Below are 22,563 nucleotides of genomic sequence, written 5' to 3' on the forward strand. Positions count from 1 at the left end.
TTCTGGTTCTTTACTCGCACGCGGTGGAAGAAGATGCACGATCTGTTGGTGTACGAGGAGACTGGAGACCGGTTGCTCAAGACAGAAGAAGCTGGACATCTCTAATTTGATAGACCCGAGACCGGTGAAATTACTTATCCCGAAAATCTAGTTCTTATGAGTATTCTATTCATAAAAGTGAAATTAAGAGAAGCTTTTTCCCGAAGCAAATTTGGTTCCCATTTGTTTGATTCGACATTATCATTTCTAATGCTGATTTATTTTCTGCTTTCTAAATCGTAAAATCGTAAAAGTTTTTCATCACCCTGTCTAGTTTTGAAATTACGAGTCAGTTTCAATTTGAGGAAAAAAAGTCTGCTACCTGCTTGTTGTTGGGCAAACGAATCGTGTATTCTAAGTATAACTATCCAATCAACAGCTAGGAACTGCCATACGGACATATTTATCAGCTTTAGAATAAGAGTGAAAAAAACTCAGGAATAATGAATTAAATTAATCGGAAATTTCGATCCCTCTTTACTATAATTAAGGTATCGTAAGATAACTTGTAAACCCCTTCCCTCTTTGATCCCTCCGGGAAAGATTTTTTCTGAGAACTGGACTATATTTTCTATATTAACTGGACTATATTTTTCGTAAATTTCTAATTAACTATTTCCCCAGTTAAAACATTTTTCAATCGTCAGCTCCACATTTACTGCTTGAAATAGAAAGAAAAAGTAATTGTTTTCAAATATTATAGAGAAAAAAAAACATTTGTTATACTCAACAAAATCGTCGATTCTATTTTAAAAACTTACGTAAGATTTGTCGAATCTCCTCTCTATTAATCCCTCGGTAGGCATTCGTAAGAAATTTTGACAAGCGTTCGTCAACTTTCATTATCGGTACCTAATAAGGTCGGGTCCAGATCGGTAACTTTCCACAAAAAAGAACAATTACCAATTGAATAAATGACATCATTTTAGTTGTTAGAAAAAAAGATTTATTCCTACAAATGTTTGACACGTAAGCTCCAGCAAACTACACGGATTAGACTATAGTAACGCATAAGTTAGGCCACTCTCTGCTGTTTGTAATTAGAACGGTAAGTGTTTTGTCTGCGATTACATCAAGTTATTGTAAATATTCTAAGTTTAAATATATTATTTTTTCGAGATTTTAAAATTCAAGGCACAACAGTAAGTTAATATATAAAATTACTTCGTATTTTATCTGTCGACAGTCGATAAATAGAAGTATTGTTAAACATAATGAACTGGTTTACTGTGTTATCGTTCTCGTCATGTTATTTCTGGATAAGTGAACCAGGGCGTTTTTTCAGCATTACGTTCACAGATGACCTTTTGACGCTTTTAATCGATCATGTTTAGTTAACATTCTTTTTTAGCGTGTTCTCGTGAGCGATGCGTAAGCGACGTCGCAGTTCGGCTGGGAAACGCTCGTAACATTTTTTGCAGACCGGTTTTTCGTCGTACTCGTAAAATTTGGATTTTTGATCCATTTTGTTGTCGCAAATCGAGCATGAGAAGTGATGAACACACCATGCTTTGTTGAGAGCGGTAAATACTAATGGAAGGAAAAGTCGCATGAATAAATAGGATACAGTTGTATTCAATGCGTTATACTTACCGTCACCAGCTATGACTTGATTGCATACAAAGCAAAGATTACCGAACAGCTGGTGGTAATGAGTTTCGCAGTACGCTAAGCCGCGTTTCTCGTAATGTCGGTGCCCAAGGAAGGGTTTCTCGCATTTGGCACATACGAAATGCTGTAAAACAATATTACTTTTAATCGAAAATCGAAAAGGAACAATGATAAAAAAATACCTCGACATGCCAGTGTTTTCCTAAGGCAGTCACGACGCGCTCCTCAATCGGACGACGACAAGCACCACAAATAGGGATACCCATGCGATCATGGCACCGAAGGCAGTACAGTTCGTTCATATCATTGGCAGCATAACCGGTGCGATTTTTAACTTCTCTTGCAGATGAATCCAGCTCGACTCCGCATGCGGTACAATTAAAATGGTATCCATGATATACCTCCCCACGAAAACGCAGCGGTGTTTCATCAATTATACCACTGAAATTGACACATTATGAAGTCTATCTTAGCTAAACAAATTTCCGTCGTCAATAGATACTTACTGGCACTTGTTGCAAATATGTTTCCCCAAGCCAACTTCCTTCTCCTTGCGGTTACAGTCGTGGCAGAGTGCACGATTCTGGTTCCGTATGAAACCGGAATCGGCCAGCGGAATATTGCACCTCTCGCACGTGAAACACTCCGGGTGCCAGTTGGCCGCCATCGCCTTGATAACGCGCCCAATCACGAAATCGTTACACTTGTTGCAGCATGGAGCGAACAGGATGTGGAAATCCTTCTCGCAGTACTTGCGACCCTCGAACTCGTAGAAGATTCCATCCTGGAACTGTCGGAAACATTGTGCGCATCTGGATATAAAAAAAAGTGTGATAAATTTGGATGATTTTCTGTAACATCTCGGCGGTTCTTACACGAAGCATTGCGTATGCCACAACTGTCCGTTCGAATTGACGATTCTCTCGTGCGGCTCGAAACCCTCGTCGCACCTGGTGCACATCATCGTACCAAGCGACATGTTGGCCGAAACTCTGCGAAGCAACAAAAATACATACGGGAAGGTTTTTTTTAAATTCAAACTTCATTTATGACTAGTTTCAGGAATCAGACTGTAACTGATTCAGGCAATTCTAAAATGTATTAGGTATATTAGTCATTTACCATTTTAATACTTAAAGAATGCAAGTTAGTGGGCAGGAACAATGTAGCAAATCTTATATTCAGTTCGAAGTTCTAAATTGGGGTACATTCAGTGAAAGAGGAAATAAAACCGCAACGTTGTTATATCAAATTTCAAACAACCATAACTATTCAACCAGTCAATGGACTACGCCAACATGTTAGTAGCAGCTAATCGTGTGACGCGTCAGATGCGTGAGAAAAATGGGAGGCAAGAGTTGCTAAAAAGAGGCTTCGCCGCCGTACGAAACGTGAGCACTACGATAGCGTCCTAGCGGAGGCGAAGAATTGCTTCACCAGGAACGATACGATGAGCTTCTGTAGAACGATTAACGGAATCAGGAACCGGACCGTGTCAGTGCCTGCCATTGGAAGCAACATTCGGAAGTGCTGTTGAACGGTGAGGAAGGTAGGAGTGTCGTCGAGAGGAGCAGGATAGAAATTGGGCGGACGGACATGCTGTGGGCCCACCAACATTGGACGAGGTGAAGAATGCTTGCAAAGAGCTGAACAACCACAAATTCGCTGGGAAAGACGGCTTACCGGCCGAAATCTTCAAAGTCGGGAGTGAGCGGCCGGTAGTTGGAATTCACCAGATTATTTAAAGAGTATGGTCTGAGGAACAACTACCTACGGACTGGTTGGAGGACTCATAAGCCCTATCTACAACAAGGGACATAGACTCGACTGTAGTAATTATCGAGGGATAACCCTCCTCAATAGGGTGCTTTTTAACAGCAGAACTATTGAAAAAAGAAAATCGCTTTCGAATTTAACCAAATGACTTTAAGACAAACCCTGCCGTCAAGAAATCATGACACAGGGGTGCCAGGTCATTTTTCACATGTCTTCACACTCCATAAAAAATGTCTCCACACATAAGAAATCTGTAAACACGGTTGAAAGTTGAAAACCTTAAATCGGGTGCAGATATTCAACCGACTACCCGCATAATCAATAACCATAAAACGTGCCTAACACCTAGTTCGGGATATAGTCCCGACTGTATGGGGTATCGTTAAACCATATGGATTATAATCCGTTTATGGTTATTGATTATGCGGGTATTAGGCTTCCACTTCTTCACACGAGCTCTAATGTCCTCGAAATTGAGACATGTCTTCACATTTGGCATCCCTATCATAACACGCGAACCAGGGTTATATTTCCACAGGCCAGCAGTATTAATGTCACTTTGTGCTCGGTCAGGGTTATATTTTTCATGAACCAGCAGCAAAAATGTCATTTTGTGCTCTACCAGGGTTATATTTTCCAGCAGCAGAAGTGTCACTTTGTGCACTACTTGCCAGTTAGTGAAAATTTAAAAAAATCTAATATTTAAAATTGAAAATCAAAGAAAAATCGTAGGGATTTAAGAAAAAGTACGTAATGCCTACTGAAAGGTCGGTCATCGATTAGTATAAGAAAAAGCAGGTATTTTTTCCAAATTAAAACCCTCTATTCCGCTTATAAAATTCTCTGCCGTATGCTGCTTCAGTGACTGAGGCCGTTGCAGGAAGTCTTTGTTGGAGAATACCAATGCTGTTTTTGAGCGGGACGATCTACAACGGACCAGGTGTTCACCTTGAGACAGATCCTCGACATGTTTCGAGAGCACAATTCGCAGACACAACAGCTGTTTATAGACTTTAGGCGGCGTACGATGCAGTGAAATGTAACGAACTGTGGCAAATTATGCTTGAACATGGTTTTTCAACAAAATAAATTAAGCTGTTACGAGCGATGCTTGACGGTTTCACATCAAGCGCCAGGACAGCGGGCGAATTTTCGGACGCGTTTGTGACGTTAGACGGTCTGAAGCAAGGTGACGGGCTCTCGAACTTGTTGTTCAACAGAGCTTTAGAAGGTGCAATACGAAGGGCAAGTTTGTAGAGGAGCGGCACCATCATCACGAAGTCTCAGATGCTTCTGGACTTTGCGGGTGACATTGATTTAATTGGTGTTAACCGCAGAGCTGTTGAAGGGGTCTTCACGGCTCTCAGATGGGAAGCTGCGAGAATTTGACTCACCATAAACGCTGCCAAAATGAAGTACATGGTGGTTCTGCGAATGTTGATGCTGCGGTAGAGATGGATGGGGATACTTTCAAAGTGATTGACGATTTTTTTTTATCTTAGTACTCTCGTGGCATGTGACAACGAGGTGAGCCGCGGGGTGTAACCGTTGGCTACAATTCTTAGTTTTTTTTGTACATAAATTTTTATTTGCACGTTTCGAGCCTTCACGTTTCTCCCTGATACAGAACATTCTCACACTAGTCAAAATAAAATACCGCCGCAATGAAACGACTTGCTGTTTGGTCGATGAGGCTGGACTCAGCATGGCGCAAACTGCTTCAAAAATGACGATTTAAATGAAGCGCAAAATTATTGGAGGGAATACTACTTTATAAAGCTATAAAAGGGAGCAGATTGGAAGGCTCGCGAGAACCTCAAAATTAACCATCATTGAAATTTTGATTTTAGGCTATAATTAGTATAAAAATCCCAGTTAAAGTGAAAATAATTCGACTGGGGCAAAACGGTCACCTTTAGATGGGGTGAAACGAGCACACTTTGTCACATAAACTCACGTGAAATTCATCTTAGTAGACTTGTCAGTTTGTCTGTTCCCATAGTCAGTGTTTGTTTACAATGATGGTGCGAACATATATTAGAAAATCTTCAAGACCGAAATCGTCTAAAGAGGCCCTGTAGGCAGAATTGACCATTTGTAAAGCCTGATGAAACATCCACGAAACAAGCCGCCAAGTACCACGACATCCAGCGGCAAACGTTGGCACGTTTGCTGTACTTATATTAGAGAGCCAATGAGATGTATGAAAAAAAATTGACCTTTGAATATCGTTTAGCGGTAGGACTCAAAAGTTTCGTCTTCTCGAATAGAGTCCCCATGCCAAATTTCAGCTCGATCGAACACGTGCCTTAAAGCGGTCAAAGTTTCAACTTTTTGACCGATAAAAATAATGTACAGGTAGTAGTTCATGAAATTGTCGATATCGATTTTTTTTTAAGCTAAATGTCTTAGAAATGCATGAAACGTCGAGATCTTGTGTTACCTCGAAAAAAAAAAATGCATGGGGACTTTTTTCGATGAGGCGAAACTTTTGAGCCCTACCGCTAAACGATATTCGTAAAATCGATTTTTATTGGCACTCGAACTTATATACCTTCAAACCTTCAAAGTATGTTAAACAAGTATGCTCATAATACCCCGTGGGCGCTCATTATGCCCCAGTGGGGTTGCATGAATCTAATTTGTATTTTTTACCATTACACATTGAGCTTTTTAATTTGTGAATAGTGTACCTTTAATAATAGAAAATTAATTTAAGTTTTGCATTAGACAATTCAATTTTTTTGCCTTTTTCAATGCAACTAAGTTAAGGTGCTCACTATGCCCCTAATCCCCGTAGTCAACTCAATTAAAATTGAGGGCTCCGATTGCTTGTAATAAGTAATTTGCTATGGACGTGCCCCGCTGCTCTGAAATGGAATAAAAATTGTTGCTGAACATTTAAATCCTTCCATAGAAATACCGGTTGCACTTCATAGTGTTTCACATCGAAAAAGAATTTCTGAACGATTGGTGCTAAAAACACATCAATCTGATGAGAAATGACCGAGAAATCAAACCGACATATCACACCGAATCTTTTTAACCCTACATTTATGATAGTGGTTTTGTTAAACGAATGGTTCAGTGGTTTCGGCCGAAGTTATATTCATGGATTGTGTTTTGAAACTTCTCGTTTATCTAACAATATTTTAAACAGTGCAAAAATATCCAAAGAGTCGAACTAAAAATTAATAGGGGTATTCACGTACCGCTTTTTGCCGCAAACTATGTATCTGACACGGCTGTCTACTAGTATACGAGCGCTACATGGATACCCCCAATAATAAATTCAATGTAACACAAACCCAATAACTTGCACATTGCTTCGACCCGTTGGATCCTTGAGTTCCATTTTCCGTGGTTTTGGGACTGAGTCTACCAGCGGAAAATTTTGATACTGTCCAATAGATGGCGATTGCCTTGTATCCAAACTAAGGCTTTTCAAGTCACGAACAACGTTTGCTGGAAATAGGCTTTCGCCTGTTGCACTATAATTACGGTCACTAGCGTCTTTTTCACTGATTCTGTAAGAACTATCAACCGGACTTCGATTTCGGTTAGCAATGAATTCGCCCACATTTGCACTTGCGACATTGCTGTTGACATATTGTACATTTCTTATCGCCGCTGGGGTGTTTTGATAAAGCATTCCTTCATCTATTTGCCTCAGTGGGGACGGCTGGCTGCGTTCGACTGAGTAGAAGTTAGCGTAGTTACCCGCAGCCGACGTCATTGAATAATCTGAGCCACCAGCTGCAGCTGTGTTGAGGTTTTCCCGAGATGTAGTGCGCCGTTTGTACAGGCTGGAGTCTTCAATAGGCTTGAGCTTAAGGTCATTCATTGTTTCTTTCGTGTACTTGTCCATACGAATTTAAATCACGGATATCTTCAAGACGGTTTACTCTAAACTGCACCGTGTGTATACAATTTTTCACTCGCTAAATGCATCATCAGTTCCCAGTGCGACCTCTTTACCTTCGTGCATGCAAAGAGGTGAAATATTCTTCAAGCCACTCACTATGAAACCGGTTTACCGTTGAAAAACAGTTTATCACCTGAGTCAATAAAAAATACTACGGGCTAAACCTATCTTTATCGCCGGCGTAAGATAACCGCGAAACTTGCACTTCGGCAATCCATTTCTAACGGCCTACAGTAATGGACTGAACCCGAAAACATTTGTCGTGTATGAGGTATGCTCTCTGTCTGACGGATTTCAACGCGGCACAATATGGTCACAAGACTCAGGCGTCAGCGCTACTTAAACCACAACACTGGTAGATACCTAACCAGTGAATAATTCCATTTCTGCCGAATAAGGTAAACTGATCAGAGCACGTTTTTGCCCTCTTTCTCTTTTGAATGCGACGGACGTGCAATTGCGATGTTTTGTTTTTTTTTTGCGTTCATTGCATACTTGTCCTATCGAGTAAAAAGGTAAAGGTTTGCCTTCTGTGGATGATTTTTTTTTAGATGGAGAAAACGAACAGCTAAACGGCTTCAGCAGAATGAGTTACTGTGGAACCAGGTTACTTGTTTTAGGTTTATGAGCTGACTTAAGGCCAGAAGTTATCATATCACAATCGGCTGTTATCACTATTTCATACAACTGGAAGGGAGTCAAGTAATGCCAATGTTTTTCACGAGATACAACGCTATTATCTTCAACTAATTACTGCAGAATTCAATTATCGTTTGTGTGGTTAGTCATCTTCTACTTGGATATGCATTACATTTGGTTAAGGTGGGTAGGTTACAGTTGTTTTTAACGTAATACCCCGTTTTACGGAAAGTGACGGGGGGATAATGAAAATCAGAAAAATGCAGTCGACGCAAAAGTAGTCTGATTTGAAGCATCCATAACTATGTCAGATAAACAAGTTTTTCACAATAAATGGTCAGAAAAGCTTCTAAGATTGAATTCTTAGGAGAAAAGTAGAAGTGTTTGTGTTTAAGAATGCCGCTTTGTACAAACGCTACATTATGCGAGTGCAAATTGATCTTCGCCGGAAACCAAAAAAACACAGGAGGGTTGTGGGCAAAGCCACGACCGCAAGGTTGAAGTAGAATACTTTTACAAGAAAGATAACCCGACTGCTTGCGTGTCAGTCATTTTGAAATCGGATTTGTTTCGTATATACCGCTTGTTAAGCACAGTATCAACAAATCGTAATAAATATCACACTCCTGTGCATTTGCAGCAGCATCAAACCTCAGTTGCAGTTTAATAATAACCATTCATTATGCTCTTCCAAAAACATTTAGTAGCCCTAAAAAAAAGCCGATTGCTGCAATTGCAATTTTTCTTCAATTATTGCATAAATGCTTCATGGTCAGATAGCGTGCAATATCCGCTCTGACATAATAAATTTTTCGAACATTGTGGAATGATATAACTGGAAAAACAGGTGTGGCTAAATTATTTCCAGTTATACCATTCTACAACGTTCGAAAAATTTTATTTCGTATGTCGTAATACTCATGTACGAAAAATACATCTCATTCATTCTGGACCCGCCTTATTTTCAGTTCCTACAGCTTCAGTTTCGTAAGACGGATGTACAAAAACGATTTCTTGTGGACATTATGTCGAGCCGGACCGATAGAGCTCTCATTAGGGCAACAAAATAATATGTATTGTGTCGCGTTGTGCGGCTTGTAAGTAAAAAATGTTTCCCGTGTCCCCGTGTCGCATGGAAGCAAATTGTTGCGTGTTTGATATTGCCGATGGTAGACATGAGTATGAAGGTCGAAATTCTGCTGTGATGTCTTACCATAACCGTCTTCTTCAAGGCGTTACATCCTTGTTGATAAAGTGTAGTGAATTTTTTTAAACAGACTCAGCATCGTGAGCAGAACGTGCCGAACTTTTCTGTTTGAAATCGGATTTGTTTCGTATATAACGCTTGTTATGCACAGTATTAACAAATCGTAATATACATCACACTGCTATGCATTTGCAGCAGCATCAAACCGCAGTTGCAGTTTATCAATAAACATTAATTATGCTCTTCCAAAAACATTTAGTAGCCTTGAAAAAGGCCGATTGCTGCAATTATAATTTTCATTCAATTATTGCATATATGCTTCATGGTCAGATATACCCGCTACAACTGCTACGCTATTCGTAGCCATGCCACAGTTGTGGCCGCTATACGCTGCCATTAGTATCCGCTATCCCTGCATCAGCTGGCCCCAGTGATGCCACATATACAGATTTATGTGCATTTATACAGATTTCTTGCGTATTTTTAATACAGATATCTGCATATACAGATTGCAGACTTTCTGAAAATAATACAGATTTATACAGATTTTTTTTTGGTTTTCATGGGGTCGAGCTTCTTGATAGAGATGAAAAACAAAAATTTACTCAAATGCGGTTCAGAGTGTCGGAGGTTTCACTATATTCATATGCTACGCATAAACGTGTGCATGAATGAGTCACGGGATAAATGTTAAACAAGCTATAATGCATTTTTTTTTCGAGAAGGATATGTCTAGTACATATGCAGATTTTTATACAGATTTTTTTAAATTTTACCAAGGTGACAAGATTTTTGGAGCTCTTAAATACAGACGAAAATGTGGCATCACTGGCTGGCCCAGCTGCTATCGATGCTGAGATCAGCTGCAACTAGTGTGCTATCCATTGCTACGCCACAACTGTGGCCGCTATCCGCTATCGCTGGTATCCACTGCACTGCTACTGCTGCTGCTAAGGGATGACTGCTGTTGTCGCTGTCTAGAACTATTATGAGCGGCTTCGGCTGAAACAGGCTCTTATATAGGCCACATAGCATGTTTTCAATTGCAAGCAGAGTTGCCACATATTCATCTGTACTGAGAGCTACAAAAATCTTCTTCATCTGTACAATTTCCGGGAAAAATCTGTACCACTGGCCCAGTTTCATTTTCTATGTTTAAAAAAAAAACAGCTTTAACGTGAATTGTTTAGAGGGAACCGTAACTGCGTTGACTCAGTTTTAATTCCAAACTACTAGCTTGATTGTCAACAAAACTCTTGCACACTTGAAGTAGGGCTCAGTAATGCATACTACCGAGCCATTGCGGTTCAATCTCCCAAATTCAGCCAAAAAACAATGAAACCCACATTTCAGCAACACTACCGGTATTTTGTGCCAACATTTCAGTTTAGTTAAATCGAGATTTACTTGTGTGAACAAAAAAAAATCGAGATTTACGAAAAAATGTAACAGCTGCCATTTTTTAACCGAGTAGAGTGGTGCCATTCTCGGCAGCGAATTTCCGAGATTTGGCAGTAGACTAAGTGCGTGTATTGCAAGTAGCATTCATTGTATTGTTGCAGAGTCGGTCAAAAAGTTTTGTCTAATCTTTTCTAACCATTTAAAAAATCTGTACTTATCTGTACTTTTTCTCGAAACCTGTAATCTGTACGGTACAGAATCTGTACCGAAAAACTGAGAAAATCTGTACCTTTTTTAGATAAATCTGTACAGTTGGCAACAGTGATTGCAAGGTATATGATTCTGTCGACCGTGCTTGGAAAGCAATCATATAACGACCAATCAGAGGTCGAATTTTTCGTTTTGACAAGGCTTGACTATTTGCAATAGTACAATAGTGTGAATAATAAATTTACAATTATCTTCATTTGGGAAAAATCTTAGAAGATTTTCCAATCTATTGCTGCAAAAACGAAGGAAATCCATCGAATACTAACCGATTTATTAGCAATTGAAATTGGACATATTTTTCACATTTTTCGGTTTTAGATTTTCATTTCACATCCCTATGTAGCCGAGCTTCCTGAGAGAAGTATTCTACTTCAAAACTTTTGGAATTTCATCAACTCGAAGAGAACAGGTTCTTCGATCCCCAAAGATGTTTACTACGACGGAACGGGGTCAAAATCAAACTCAGACTCTTGTGAATTGTTTGCGAATTATTTTGCTTCTGTTTTTACTGGTGAAACTGCATCTGCACTTGAGGCTGTTGAAGCTGCAATACCTGTTCCGGCTAACTTAGTGGATTTGAGTACGTTTGACATCACTGCCGATATGGTTTTGGCTGCTGCAAAGAAACTGAAACGTTCATTCTCTGCTGGACCTGATGGTATCCTGGCGTTAATATTTGGTCGTTGCGCACCTGTATTGGCTGAACCTTTGTCTATTATTTCTAACAAATCTTTCGAACAAGGTCAATTTCCCGAAGTTTGGAAACAATCCTTCATGTTTCCGGTATTTAGAAACGTCGGAACGTGAGGAACTATCGAGGAATAACTAGCCTTTCGGCCGCTTCTAAACTGTTTAAAATAATCGTGACTACCTTTGTTTTATCTCGTGTTAAAAACTACATTTCTACTGACCAGCATGGATATATGCCCGGCCGGTCCGTTAACACCAATATTTTTGAATCCACATCGACATGCATCTCCAACATAGAACGAAAAGCTCAAGTTGATGCAATTTACACGGACCTGAAAGCTGCGTTTGACAAAATTGATCATGGTATACTGCTTGAGAAAATTTCGCGACTCGGTGCTTCTCAGAAATTTATTGCATGGTTGAGCTCCTATCTACGCGGTAGAGTACTGCGCGTAAAAGTTGAAACTTGCTGTTCATCTTCATCTACGAATAACTCAGGTGTCCCACAGGGAAGCAATATGGGCCCCCTACTATTTACATTGGTGCTTATTACAGGAGTCACTTCACGGTGAAATCAGAGTGAAGTGAACAAAATCCTATTACGGGACTCACGTAAGTGAGAAAAACGTCGCAAAATGACATCTGCCGTGGAATCTGGGTTATTATGAGAGTCATATCAGTGAAGTGAAAACGGAAAAAGCGACGTTTCGCGTGGAATCATTTCACGACCATTTTGAACGGTGAAATGATTCTACGAAGATGCCATAAGTCTTAAAGTTGATTGATTTGTGATCTAATGGTAAATATTGGATTTATTCTTCAGTAACGAAACGAATCAGAATTTGATCCGTGCCTTAAAGCGGTCAAATTTTCATTTTTTCCCCGATGAAAAAAATGCAAACTAGTTCAGGAAATTTTGGATACCGAAAAAAATATTTTTTTTATGCCGAATGTTTTAGAAATGCAGAACACGTCAAGATCTGGTGTTATCTAAAAAAACGGAAAAAAACGACTTTCTGGGACTTGGAAATTTTTGAGCTGGGAAACAATCTCATTTCACTTGTCCTATTCTCAATTTCACTTCACTGTCAATCTCACTCCACGGAGGTGATTTTTGTCACCTCACTCGAGGTGGAATCGGGACTAGGTCTAAAAAAGTGAAGTGAGCGTGAGAGTGAAATATATTTCACCGTGAAGTGACTCCCGTAATAAGCACCATTGTTTTTCAATGATGTGATCTTGCTGTTAGGTGCTGGTGTAGAACTGATATATGCTGACGACCTGAAATTATACCTCGAAGTACGTACCGTTGATGATTGTTGCCGTTTGCAAAAACTTTTGGACTTATTTGTAGGCTGGTGCCGTAAACATTTGTTATTTCTCAGTGTCTCCAAATGCCGCGTTATAGTTTTTCATTGCAAGCTGAGTCCAATAGTTTTCGACTATCATATCAACGACCAGAAACTTGAGAGAGTGGATCACATTAACGACCTTGGAGTTTTATTGGACTCGAAACTCTCTTTTAATTTGCATCGCTCGAACTACATTGCTAAAGCCACGCGCCAGCTTGGCTTCATCTCCAAAATAGCTCGTGATTTCAACGACCCTTACTGCTTAAAAGCATTGTATTGCTCATTGGTACGGCCCATACTCGAATACGCGAGCATGGTTTGGTGCCCTTATCAACTGGTATGGACTATTCGTATTGAACGTGTGCAGAAGAGGTTCATCCGTTTTGCATTGAGAAACTTGCCTTGGCGGGACCCGATTGACCTGCCTCCTTATCCTGATCGCTGTCGTCTGCATGGACTCGACACTCTTGATCGACGCAGGAAAATTGAGCAAGCGCTTTTTGTTGCTAAAATTATTAATGGTGAAATTGACTCCCCGAAGCTTTTGTCACTGTTAAACTTTCGTGCTTCACAACGCAGCCTACGATCCACTGGTTTGCTACAACCTACCTTTCATCGCACTACGTTTGGATACAACCAGCCCCTAGCCTCCTGCATTCGTACATTCCTTAAGGTGGAAGACCTTCACGAGTTTGGTGTGCCGTCATATAAGTTTAGGCAACAACTTGTTAGGTGTAGATTATTTTAAACTATATGCAAATACAAATACAAATACAAATGCAGGCTTGGCGTAGGACAACATAAAACAATATTGGATTTGAGATTGATAACAAAAACTACTAATTTGGACGCTGAAACCATAATTAGAGATGTTGTTGCCCAATTTCGAACCAAATTTACTTCGACATTAAACTATTGAATCATTATCACTAGGCCGTTTTACTTTAAAGACAACCTGGAATGCAAAGTTACCGTCAACTTTTTATTGTACAAGTTAAAAGATTTGAGCTTGGTAGACATATGGTTACAACAAGATGGTGTCACAATGGTTGTAACTCCCCCCTTTGTGATCTTCTTGAGTGATCTCTTAAAAGTATCAACAAACCTATCAGCGAGGCCGTTTGATTGCGAATGGGAGGGAGCTGTTTTCAGGTGGATTATACGGTGTAATTTATACCTACTCGATCGCAGTAGTATTCAAAAAAACCACTAGTAAATTGTGTCCGGTTATCAGTCACCAATATTTCAGGAGCTCCAAACCTTGCAAAGATTCCTTAGAGAATTCCCACAGTCGCCAGTTTGGTGATCTTCCTGGTTCGAATGACTTCCTGCCACTTACTCAAAGAGTCCCCTAGAATAATGTAGAACCATCTATCCATTGGAGCGGCTTAGTTCAGATAGATTCGCGTTGGCAGCTTGTTGGCGCATTCGTTACAGATCTGAAAGAGCTTAGCAATGTCTTCATCGATGTGAGGCCAATATACGTACTCACACGCTATAGACCGCATTCGTCCCACGCCTGGATGCTCTTTATCCAGTTGCTCAAGCGCCCGTTTCTGAAACTTGGGTGGAATAACTAAGCACTTTTCATACATTAGACAATCGGCTACGACGTTGAATGAATCGTGTCGCAGGTAAAACTGTTCAACTTGAGGATTGCACAGACCTTTCTTCCTTGAAGGCCAATTTGCCTTGACGAACCGAAAAACTTGTTGTAATGTGTCATCGGTTCTGGTTTCCGCTTGAACCATCGTAAATGACAGCGGAAATACTTCGAGACTTTCGTTGATTACCCTTCTGATCGAAGCCTTCATTTTCAAGATTGGCAATTACAGTCTTTTTATATTGGAGGACGTGTCGGTTGAAACGTATCGAATATCGAACTTGTAGAGGAGCAGTGTTAATGCGCATCTTTGCAAACGATTGGCCGTATATGTGAGAATCCCCTTTTTAGACCCAAGAATAGCGAGTTGCGGTTTGTGGTTAGTTTCGAGGATGAACTTTCCACCGGACAACATTCAATGAAAGCGGGTAACGACGAACACTAGAGACAAACCTTCCTTTTCGATCGAACTGCAGTTGGCTTCGGCTGACGTCAGACTTCGAGACAAGTGACGAATTGCTTTGGCCGTCTCGTCAGGAAGTTGATGTGCGATTCGAGTTCCCAGCCCATACGCAGACGCGTTCGCATATAAGTTGATACCCAGCTTCGAGTTGTAGTGGGTTAGCAATATCAGCGAGAGTATTTCTCGGAAACGATCGAACGAGGCTTGGTAAGCAGGCTTTCATTCAAATTTTGCGGCAGCCTTCAGCAGCTGGTCCTTCGGATGTCGTAGCGTACGCATTTTGTTGACATATTGGCCATAATAGTTCACGGCCCTCAAGTAGGAGCGAAGCGTAGAAACATCATGTGGTGGTGACATATACCATTCAGGATTTGTCCTAGATATTTGACTTGCTGCATGCCAAAACTACATTTTTCAATCCGCACAGTGAATCCGTACTCTTTGAGTCGTGCGAGGGTTAGCAGCAGATTGCGTCGATGCTCTATTTCGTTGTGACCTCCAACCAAAATGTCGTCAAGGTAATCAACGGTACAGTTGAGCCACATACGTAAGACATACGTAACACTGGCGTTTTTTTTCTGGTACGTTGCTCTATAGTACTCCGCACCTCGCCCTGTCAAACTGCTCGATAAATAATGAACCAAATGATTTTTCTTTTTCTCGGCCTTATCGAGCCCCAAAGAATAACCCATAAGAAACTGTCAAAAAGTTATTTACAAAATCAATGCAGCATTTTTCGAGTAGGAACGAGACAAATGCAGGTACACTGCCTTCGAAAACAACTCAGAGATTTTATTCAGAGTGTGGTACCATTCGAGTAGTTCATTTTGTACCAACTTTTCTGGAAGATTTCTTCCTGAGTGTTACGTATGTCTTATGTACCAACTAACTATCCATCAATTGTTAGAACGCGCCCGGAGCTGACTTGATGATGGTGCGTGAATTGGAATAGGCCTTATTGGGTGTTTATGGTGAGTAGCGGTTGGTTGACCGGATCCACTTCTACCTCAAGGTATGTGTCGGATAAATCAATGTGACTAAAACCCCGACAGTTGGCCATCTTCGCGAAAATATCCTAGTAATGTGTAATAGTAGTAATGGATACTGGTTCGGCTCAAGGGCACTGTTGAGACCAGTCGAGACTGCGTACTGCGATAATCGGTGCCGCCCAGTCGCTGAAATCTACCTTCATCAGCATGCCTAGGTTTTACAGGCGAAACAGCTCGTCCGCTCCATCGCGTTAGCTACCGGCCGCTTTGGCCTGAAGACCGGCTTGGGACTGTCCTTGAGGATTAGTTTCTGCAGGAGCAATCGCAGTTTTGCAACGTCTTCCAGCTTGCCGGCATCTTTGTCAAAGAGGTCAACATAGTGGGAAAACTACGCATCGAACGTATGTCCGTTTCCTTGTCTAGAAGCTTTACCTTCGAGACATCAAAATAGTCTAGAAACATGTAAACAGATATTATGTGGCATATTGGGACGGGATTTTGTCAATGTTTTTTGGCAATGAAATAGAGGATTTCGGAGCAGGCAGTAGGTGTCTATTCAAGAAGGCTATGCCAGGCGTGTTCGCACGTGACGTGATTGTTCATTGTTCGTGGAAATTCGACCTTCGTAAAAAGTAAAGCCTTGGTGCTACATTCCGTATCGGAAATCGACCTTCTGTTTTTACTATACACAGACTTTACAGCCGACTGTCAAGTGTACAGGACAATTGCGGGGCTAGCGCTACGATCCTACTGACACTAACAGTATCTCCCGAGCCGGGACTCGAACATACGACGACTAGCTTGTTAGGCCAGCATCGTACCTCGAGACCACACACTTAAAATTTTTTGCCGGGTCTCGGTAATTTATTGCCGAGAACGGCACCACTGAGGGCTCGGTTAAGAAAAAATTGACAGCTGTCACATTTTTTCGTAAATCTCGGTTCAGCCTAACTTAAATCTTGGAATTCGTTTTGTTTGTGCCGAAATTTCAGTTTGGTGAACCGAGATTTACGAAAAAATTTTACAGCTGTCATTATTTTTTAAACCGAGCACTCAGTGGTGCCGTTCTCGGCAATAAATTACCGAGACCCGGCAAAAAATTTTAAGTGTGCAGCTGCGGAGCGTAACTTATCATCAATTTTCACTGCCGAAAAATGACGTAATCATTTTATCTATCCAACGACATGAAGATTATAGTAATCCATCGTGTGGTTTTACAGTTTGAAATCTTTCATTCCACACCTACCTTGGATATATTTTCCGTAGAATGTACCCCGATATAGTGCGGAATACGTAGTTCTACGTCGAAAATCCGTTTCAGCACTAAAAACTGTTTAAAAAATTATTACGTCTTACTTGAAAAAATCTCTAGTTTTCTAGTTTTCTCTGATCGAAAAATGAATTTCCTGATTTTCGCCATCCTGTTTCTTCGTTTCTGTTTGACAATACACTCAGCAATGGATCATTGCACACCTTGCACACAAAAAATAACCTCACTTTCCTGACACTTCCCACGGATTTGTTCACAAGGTGTTAGATTTTTTTTCCATTCACAATAGGAGTACGAAAAAGAATTCGTTACCTTCTGGCAGTAAGTGTATTCTTTTAGTTTATTTTTGGCAACGCAATTTTTAACAAGACACTTCCGCATTTTCACTCAAGCCAAAAATTTTTGCAAGTTTATGTAAACAAACCCGCAATTACTGTCAAATTACTTTCTTCTTCCGTTTTTGTGACGTCATCGTGCAATGAACTACAGTAAGGTCTTTTTTTACACGAATGATGCATCCCAAATTTGTATGGGATCGCGTAAAAAAGACTTTTTTGAGTTGCAAATATAAGGAATTTTCTTCCTTATATTTGCAAACTGTTTTAAAAAGATTGAACTTCGTTTGAATATGATAGTCGTCAATCTAGAGACCAAAGTTCAGCATTTTAAAATTTCAGTATTTACATAAAAAATTGTGATTTTTTTTGGAAATGGATATATGATGCCCTTTGGCCTAAAACGGAAAACGTGATTGAAATGAGGTCGATTTTGTACCGTTTTTGAGCAATTAAGAAAAGCAACCCGCGTAAAAAACCGTGTTAAAAAGGACCTTGCTGTATTGCTGTTGAGTTGCTTTCACTGAAATATGACTGAAAGCTGGCGCTGCTTTGCTTTTAACACTTATTTGACTTTCGAGCGTTCGTCGGATGACTATCAAGCAAACAATTTTGTTGATTTCCAGCTTGTTAAGCTACTAAAAAACTAAGGCTAGGTATGGCATAGTTTCGAGACTAGATGGATGAACACGTGTGATAAAGTTTTCATTAATTAAAAATTAACTCAAACTCACAGCCCTTATTATCATTATCAGATGTTGCCGCGAACAAGAATGAAGGTGATTATCATTTGTTTTGGAACCTTCTATTCCCGAGAAAAGATGCTGGTCTAATAACAAAATGCCAATTCATTTGTGGTACTATTATCACGTTATCCCTGTGTGTTTGTTTACATTCTTCATTCCACCAATCGCACCAATCCAATCGAAGTTTTCTTCCAAACGTTATATGATACCTGGGCACCAAACATACGCAAGATATTTTTGTAAATATTACCACACCTAAAGCTATGAATAATTGTAACAACTAATAACCGTAATACTACAGCATCCGTTATACAAAAATCGCAGTAATTTCATCATTGTTACAATCTTATAAGTTGAAAAGCTTGCCGAATCAACGTTAGGATGACATTAGTCAAAAGAATGTTTCTAAAAAACATTTCTTCCATTTATGGTAGTGGGTTATATGCGCATATTACTTAAGCAGTCATTGATCAGCACACATGAAGCGAGGCATGGATTATATGCAAAGAACGATCGAGACGTAAATTGTTTTGAACTATGTTCCAGCTTACCCTGCTACGGGGGGCATTTTACAGACAATAAAACTTCTTTTCGCTGCAAATATAGTAAAACAAAAAAGAAAATACCAAACGTAATAGATAATGATTCATGCCAGAGCAGTTTTGACTAGTGCCAATCAATCGGAGCAAAAATGAAGAGGCGGTTCAATCGCAGCACTGGGACTGGCCTTGAATGAAGGCTCAAAGAAAAGTGGTACTTACTCGGCGGTGTTTGAAAGAGAGAGAGAACTCTTATCTTGCAATTTCTCGCAAGTCGTCGTTCACACTGATAACGCTTTTGAAAGTGCAAAAAACTGCAGAAAACCTTTCATCTGCTACTCGTCAACACACTTCTTGCACACCCTTTACGGTTTACTTGACAGATGCTGAAAATCTCCTGTATACGCCCTCGACAAGCACCACTACAGCAACTCTCATTCGTCTCGTTCTCTATACGCTGCTAGCTGCATACACATTCGCTTGTGAATTATGAATGGAGACGCAAAGAGGAACGGGTTGAAATTGGATTTTTCTTGTTAGATTTTTATGTTCGTAATAAATATATTCTGACTATTTTGTCTATCCTGTACATGTATGTATAGCAGACAGTTGTAGAGGGATGATCAATATACACTGGGCTAACTTTTTACGTAAGAAATCAGCGAATACATTAATTGAAAAATAAACCGTGTAATAACCACCTTATCCGGGAAAACCGCGTAAATTCCGAAATACGCGTAAAAGTTGACTAGACTTACAGAGGTTATTTTACGTTTCGGCAGAAGACACCGCTTATACCGGAACTTCCATTCTTGCAAATCAAATTATCGATATCTTCACTGTACAACACGTGATAGTCTCACGTTATTAACATCTATATGATATGTTGAGAATGAGGTGCGTTTATATTATACAAATAATTTTTGCTTAAACTTCAGAAACCAGACTTTCGATGCCGATTTTATTGTTTAAATAGTTTTTAAGCTGGATCGTCTCCACTGGTGTCCCAACTTATGAAATAAACCAGACGAGTTGTAAAGGACAAATGCTTAAAACTGGAAGTATGATCTAGAGGGTATAATAAATATGTTGAAGAACTCATCCGGGATGGAATGTTCTTTTTATTGAACTTTAATAACGAAAAAAAAAAAAACAACAAAATCATGCGTCTCTGTGCAAACTCTTGCAGATTCTTAGAGGCCGAAACATTAAAGAAATCATTCAAATCGTAGAACAGTGAAGATCGGGAGCACCAAAATTCTACCGATTTATCTAGCTGAAAGAACCAAAATTAAATCACTGAAAAAGTTATCTGTTGGTATCAATGATCGATGAGAATAAAATATTTGTTCAGCCTAATTTTTAGATGGCTCCATCAGGTCTTTCTATTCAGGTGTAATACTTTTTTTCCTTCCTACATGATGACAATTGTTCCAAAGATGTTTTACATAGTATTGATGGTAACATTGTGGACTATGGAGCAGACAGTTTAGTTCTCCTTCTTCATTCTCGTTGATGTCATTCGGTAGATGATAGAATCCCTACCCGGATCCATCGTTGCAATGGCAATTGAGATCGCCAGCAAAGAAAACACTATAACAACGCTGAACCACAGCACAATGTTGAAGATCACCGGATAGTTGCTGTCGTACTTTTGTGCAAAATTGTACTGTGGAAAAATAATGACGTTGTAAATTGACATTGAGGATTGATATCAAACATGAACTCACTTCATTCGTTTCTTTGGGAGTTTCAGCCTGGCGCTTTGATCGAGCCAAAGGCGCCTCGGTAGAGGTGATCAGACCAACAACGACAGAACCATCGAAAGCCTTCTCAGCAGCAGTTTTTAATTCAGTCAGTGCATTTGACAAAAGCTTGCGTGCTTCGGCAACAGCTGGTGACGTCGGTTCATGAGCGGCCAGAAGTGCTTCCAATGAAACGCGAACAATATGGACAGCAGGTATGTTGTCATCGGTTGAAGTAACCAGCAGATCGGCTAGTCCGTTAACAAACGAGACTTGGCGCAGAAAGTCTGAGTCGGCCTTGTTCGTTTTAGGTTTTAGATAGTGCGGCTCCACCTCTTCATCGTCTGGCTGAACAGTTCCCAGTGGAGTCGTGAAACTGTCCGACTGAGAGAATTTCATCGTGATAACGAATCAAAGTATCAAATATATAAAAAAACTTACCGAATCTTTCAAATCAACTTCGAAACTAACACCGTTGTGATCTGCTGATTTTTGAACCAGCTCTCCGATCATTTCCGAACCTGACCCACCGTATAGTTCGTAAGCATGCGCTCCCTTGTTACGATAGAAAATTATGTTAGCACGTTACTTTGGTCACGCGACTGATCTGCCTATAATTACCTCGAGCTTCAGTGTTTCAATACCCTCGACAACGAGAACCATTGCTCCATTGGCCATGTTGAAGGGGTCTTTCACGGTCAGGCCATCCCATTCGGTGGGGTGTGCGACTGAGTACCCAAGGGAAGCACCAAATACGTCCGATATGGATTGCACATCCAGTCGGCTGTGTCCTCGAAACTCGAGAGACTTCGGAGAATATAGAATCGAAAGCTGGTCACAGTTCGCTAAAATATTTTAACAACTTAGTTTTTTTGTTTGCTTTAAATGTTGCACTCGAGAGAATATTTTTATGACTTTTCAGATTCACACTTTAAAAAATCGATAAATATTGAAACACACTGGTTGATCAAAGACTGAAATAAGCAATTAATTATTCTTACCCGCAGCAAACAGTGAGAATAGAAGGAAAAACATCCGGACCATCTTCGCAGCTCCAACTTTTGCACCAATGGTCATATGACGTTTTCGCTTTCAGAAATGTTCCATCTCAAAATTTGTTATCGATTTGTCATGCGTTTCATTTTCAAGCCGATTCTAACTCTGTTATAAGAGTGCGCAGGGCAAGAATACACTCTACCAAAAAAGTACCTAACAAATACGCTTAAATCACTGTAATCAGATGCGGAGTAAGCAAGGGGCTTCCTGCAATATAGATTACATCGCGCTACTAACAAAAGAGCTCTCATTCCTTATATTGTCGCTGCAGCACGATTCTGCATTTTGTTGGTGAGTTGAGTGAAAAAAAAATTTCTAACGATATCATTTTACTACGTCACACATGTTGTGTTGTCTTGGCTAAGAAAAAGGTGCTTCTCGAAAATGCTGCACACACTCAGATTTTATTGCCAAAACTCAGCAGCTGATAAATTCAACGGAATGTTCAACACGTTTTCGGCAGAATATTCAAGAACTTCGGCAAACAAAATGTCAAAATATGCTGGTTTACGGTAGATCTATACATTAGCTGAATGATCGTCGAATAATATTGTTTAATTTTTGTTGAAAATTTCGCCGGGCTCGATCAGCTGTTGAGAAGTTAGATAAGTTAAGTGTGCAGATATTTAATTTGTCTTCAATGTGTGTGCATAATTAATTGCACGAACAGTACAATGCAGTTGTAATGTTCTATGATCAAATTGATATAGTTTCACGACTAGAAAACAATCAAAGCTATGAGAAAATTTTAGTGTCGCATATTTTGGGACATTTTATATCGAAGCAAAGACTACACAGCTAGATTTATTTGCCGAAAACTCAACAACTGATAAATTCAACGAAATATTCTAAAAGTTTTCGACAGAATTTTCAAGAACTTCGGCAAATAAAATGTCAATACAGGCTT

General features: G+C 40.0%; 2 protein-coding genes across 4 annotated transcripts; both read right to left on the reverse strand.

Annotated features, from left to right (window-relative positions):
- Positions 1–954: 954 nt before the first annotated feature.
- LOC129719032 (LIM and senescent cell antigen-like-containing domain protein 1) lies at positions 955–19,298 on the reverse strand. Of its 3 annotated transcripts, XM_055670373.1 has the most exons (7): positions 19,078–19,298; positions 18,868–18,910; positions 2,526–2,642; positions 2,157–2,462; positions 1,833–2,091; positions 1,633–1,774; positions 958–1,569 (listed from the first exon to the last, which is right to left on the reverse strand). In XM_055670373.1, the coding sequence occupies exons 2-7, from the start codon at positions 18,882–18,884 to the stop codon at positions 1,370–1,372; spliced, it is 1,041 nt and encodes a 346-aa protein (XP_055526348.1). In that variant the 5' UTR covers positions 18,885–18,910; positions 19,078–19,298; the 3' UTR covers positions 958–1,369. The 3 variants fall into 3 exon arrangements, with proteins under 3 accessions (XP_055526347.1, XP_055526348.1, XP_055526349.1); XM_055670372.1 differs by lacking the exons at positions 18,868–18,910; positions 19,078–19,298 and adding an exon at positions 6,735–7,770 and having other exon boundaries at positions 955–1,569; XM_055670374.1 differs by lacking the exon at positions 18,868–18,910 and having other exon boundaries at positions 959–1,569; positions 19,078–19,297.
- A 642-nt stretch (positions 19,299–19,940) lies between these two features.
- LOC129719040 (ATPase H(+)-transporting accessory protein 2) lies at positions 19,941–21,739 on the reverse strand. The gene is made up of 5 exons (XM_055670391.1): positions 21,602–21,739; positions 21,222–21,445; positions 21,042–21,155; positions 20,586–20,984; positions 19,941–20,524 (listed from the first exon to the last, which is right to left on the reverse strand). Exons 1-5 carry the CDS (start codon positions 21,675–21,677, stop codon positions 20,345–20,347), a joined length of 993 nt encoding a protein of 330 aa, XP_055526366.1. The 5' UTR covers positions 21,678–21,739; the 3' UTR covers positions 19,941–20,344.
- Between the last annotated feature and the right edge of the window lie 824 nt (positions 21,740–22,563).

Source organism: Wyeomyia smithii, chromosome 1 (assembly GCF_029784165.1).
Source record: "Wyeomyia smithii strain HCP4-BCI-WySm-NY-G18 chromosome 1, ASM2978416v1, whole genome shotgun sequence".
Taxonomy (NCBI): Eukaryota; Metazoa; Arthropoda; class Insecta; order Diptera; family Culicidae; genus Wyeomyia; species Wyeomyia smithii.

Coding starts and splice junctions, on each gene's coding strand:
- LOC129719040 (XM_055670391.1), bottom strand. CDS start 21,677: ATGACCATTGGTGCAAAAGTTGGAGCTGCGAAGATGGTCCGGATGTTT. Junction 21,156..21,221: donor TTGAAACACTGAAGCTCGAG/GTAATTATAGGC, acceptor TATCGTAACAAG/GGAGCGCATGCTTACGAACT. Junction 20,985..21,041: donor AAGTTGATTTGAAAGATTCG/GTAAGTTTTTTT, acceptor AAATTCTCTCAG/TCGGACAGTTTCACGACTCC.
- LOC129719032 (XM_055670372.1), bottom strand. CDS start 7,294: ATGGACAAGTACACGAAAGAAACAATGAATGACCTTAAGCTCAAGCCT. Junction 2,643..6,734: donor AGCAATGTGCAAGTTATTGG/GTTTGTGTTACA, acceptor GTTGCTTCGCAG/AGTTTCGGCCAACATGTCGC. Junction 2,463..2,525: donor TGGCATACGCAATGCTTCGT/GTAAGAACCGCC, acceptor TTTTATATCCAG/ATGCGCACAATGTTTCCGAC.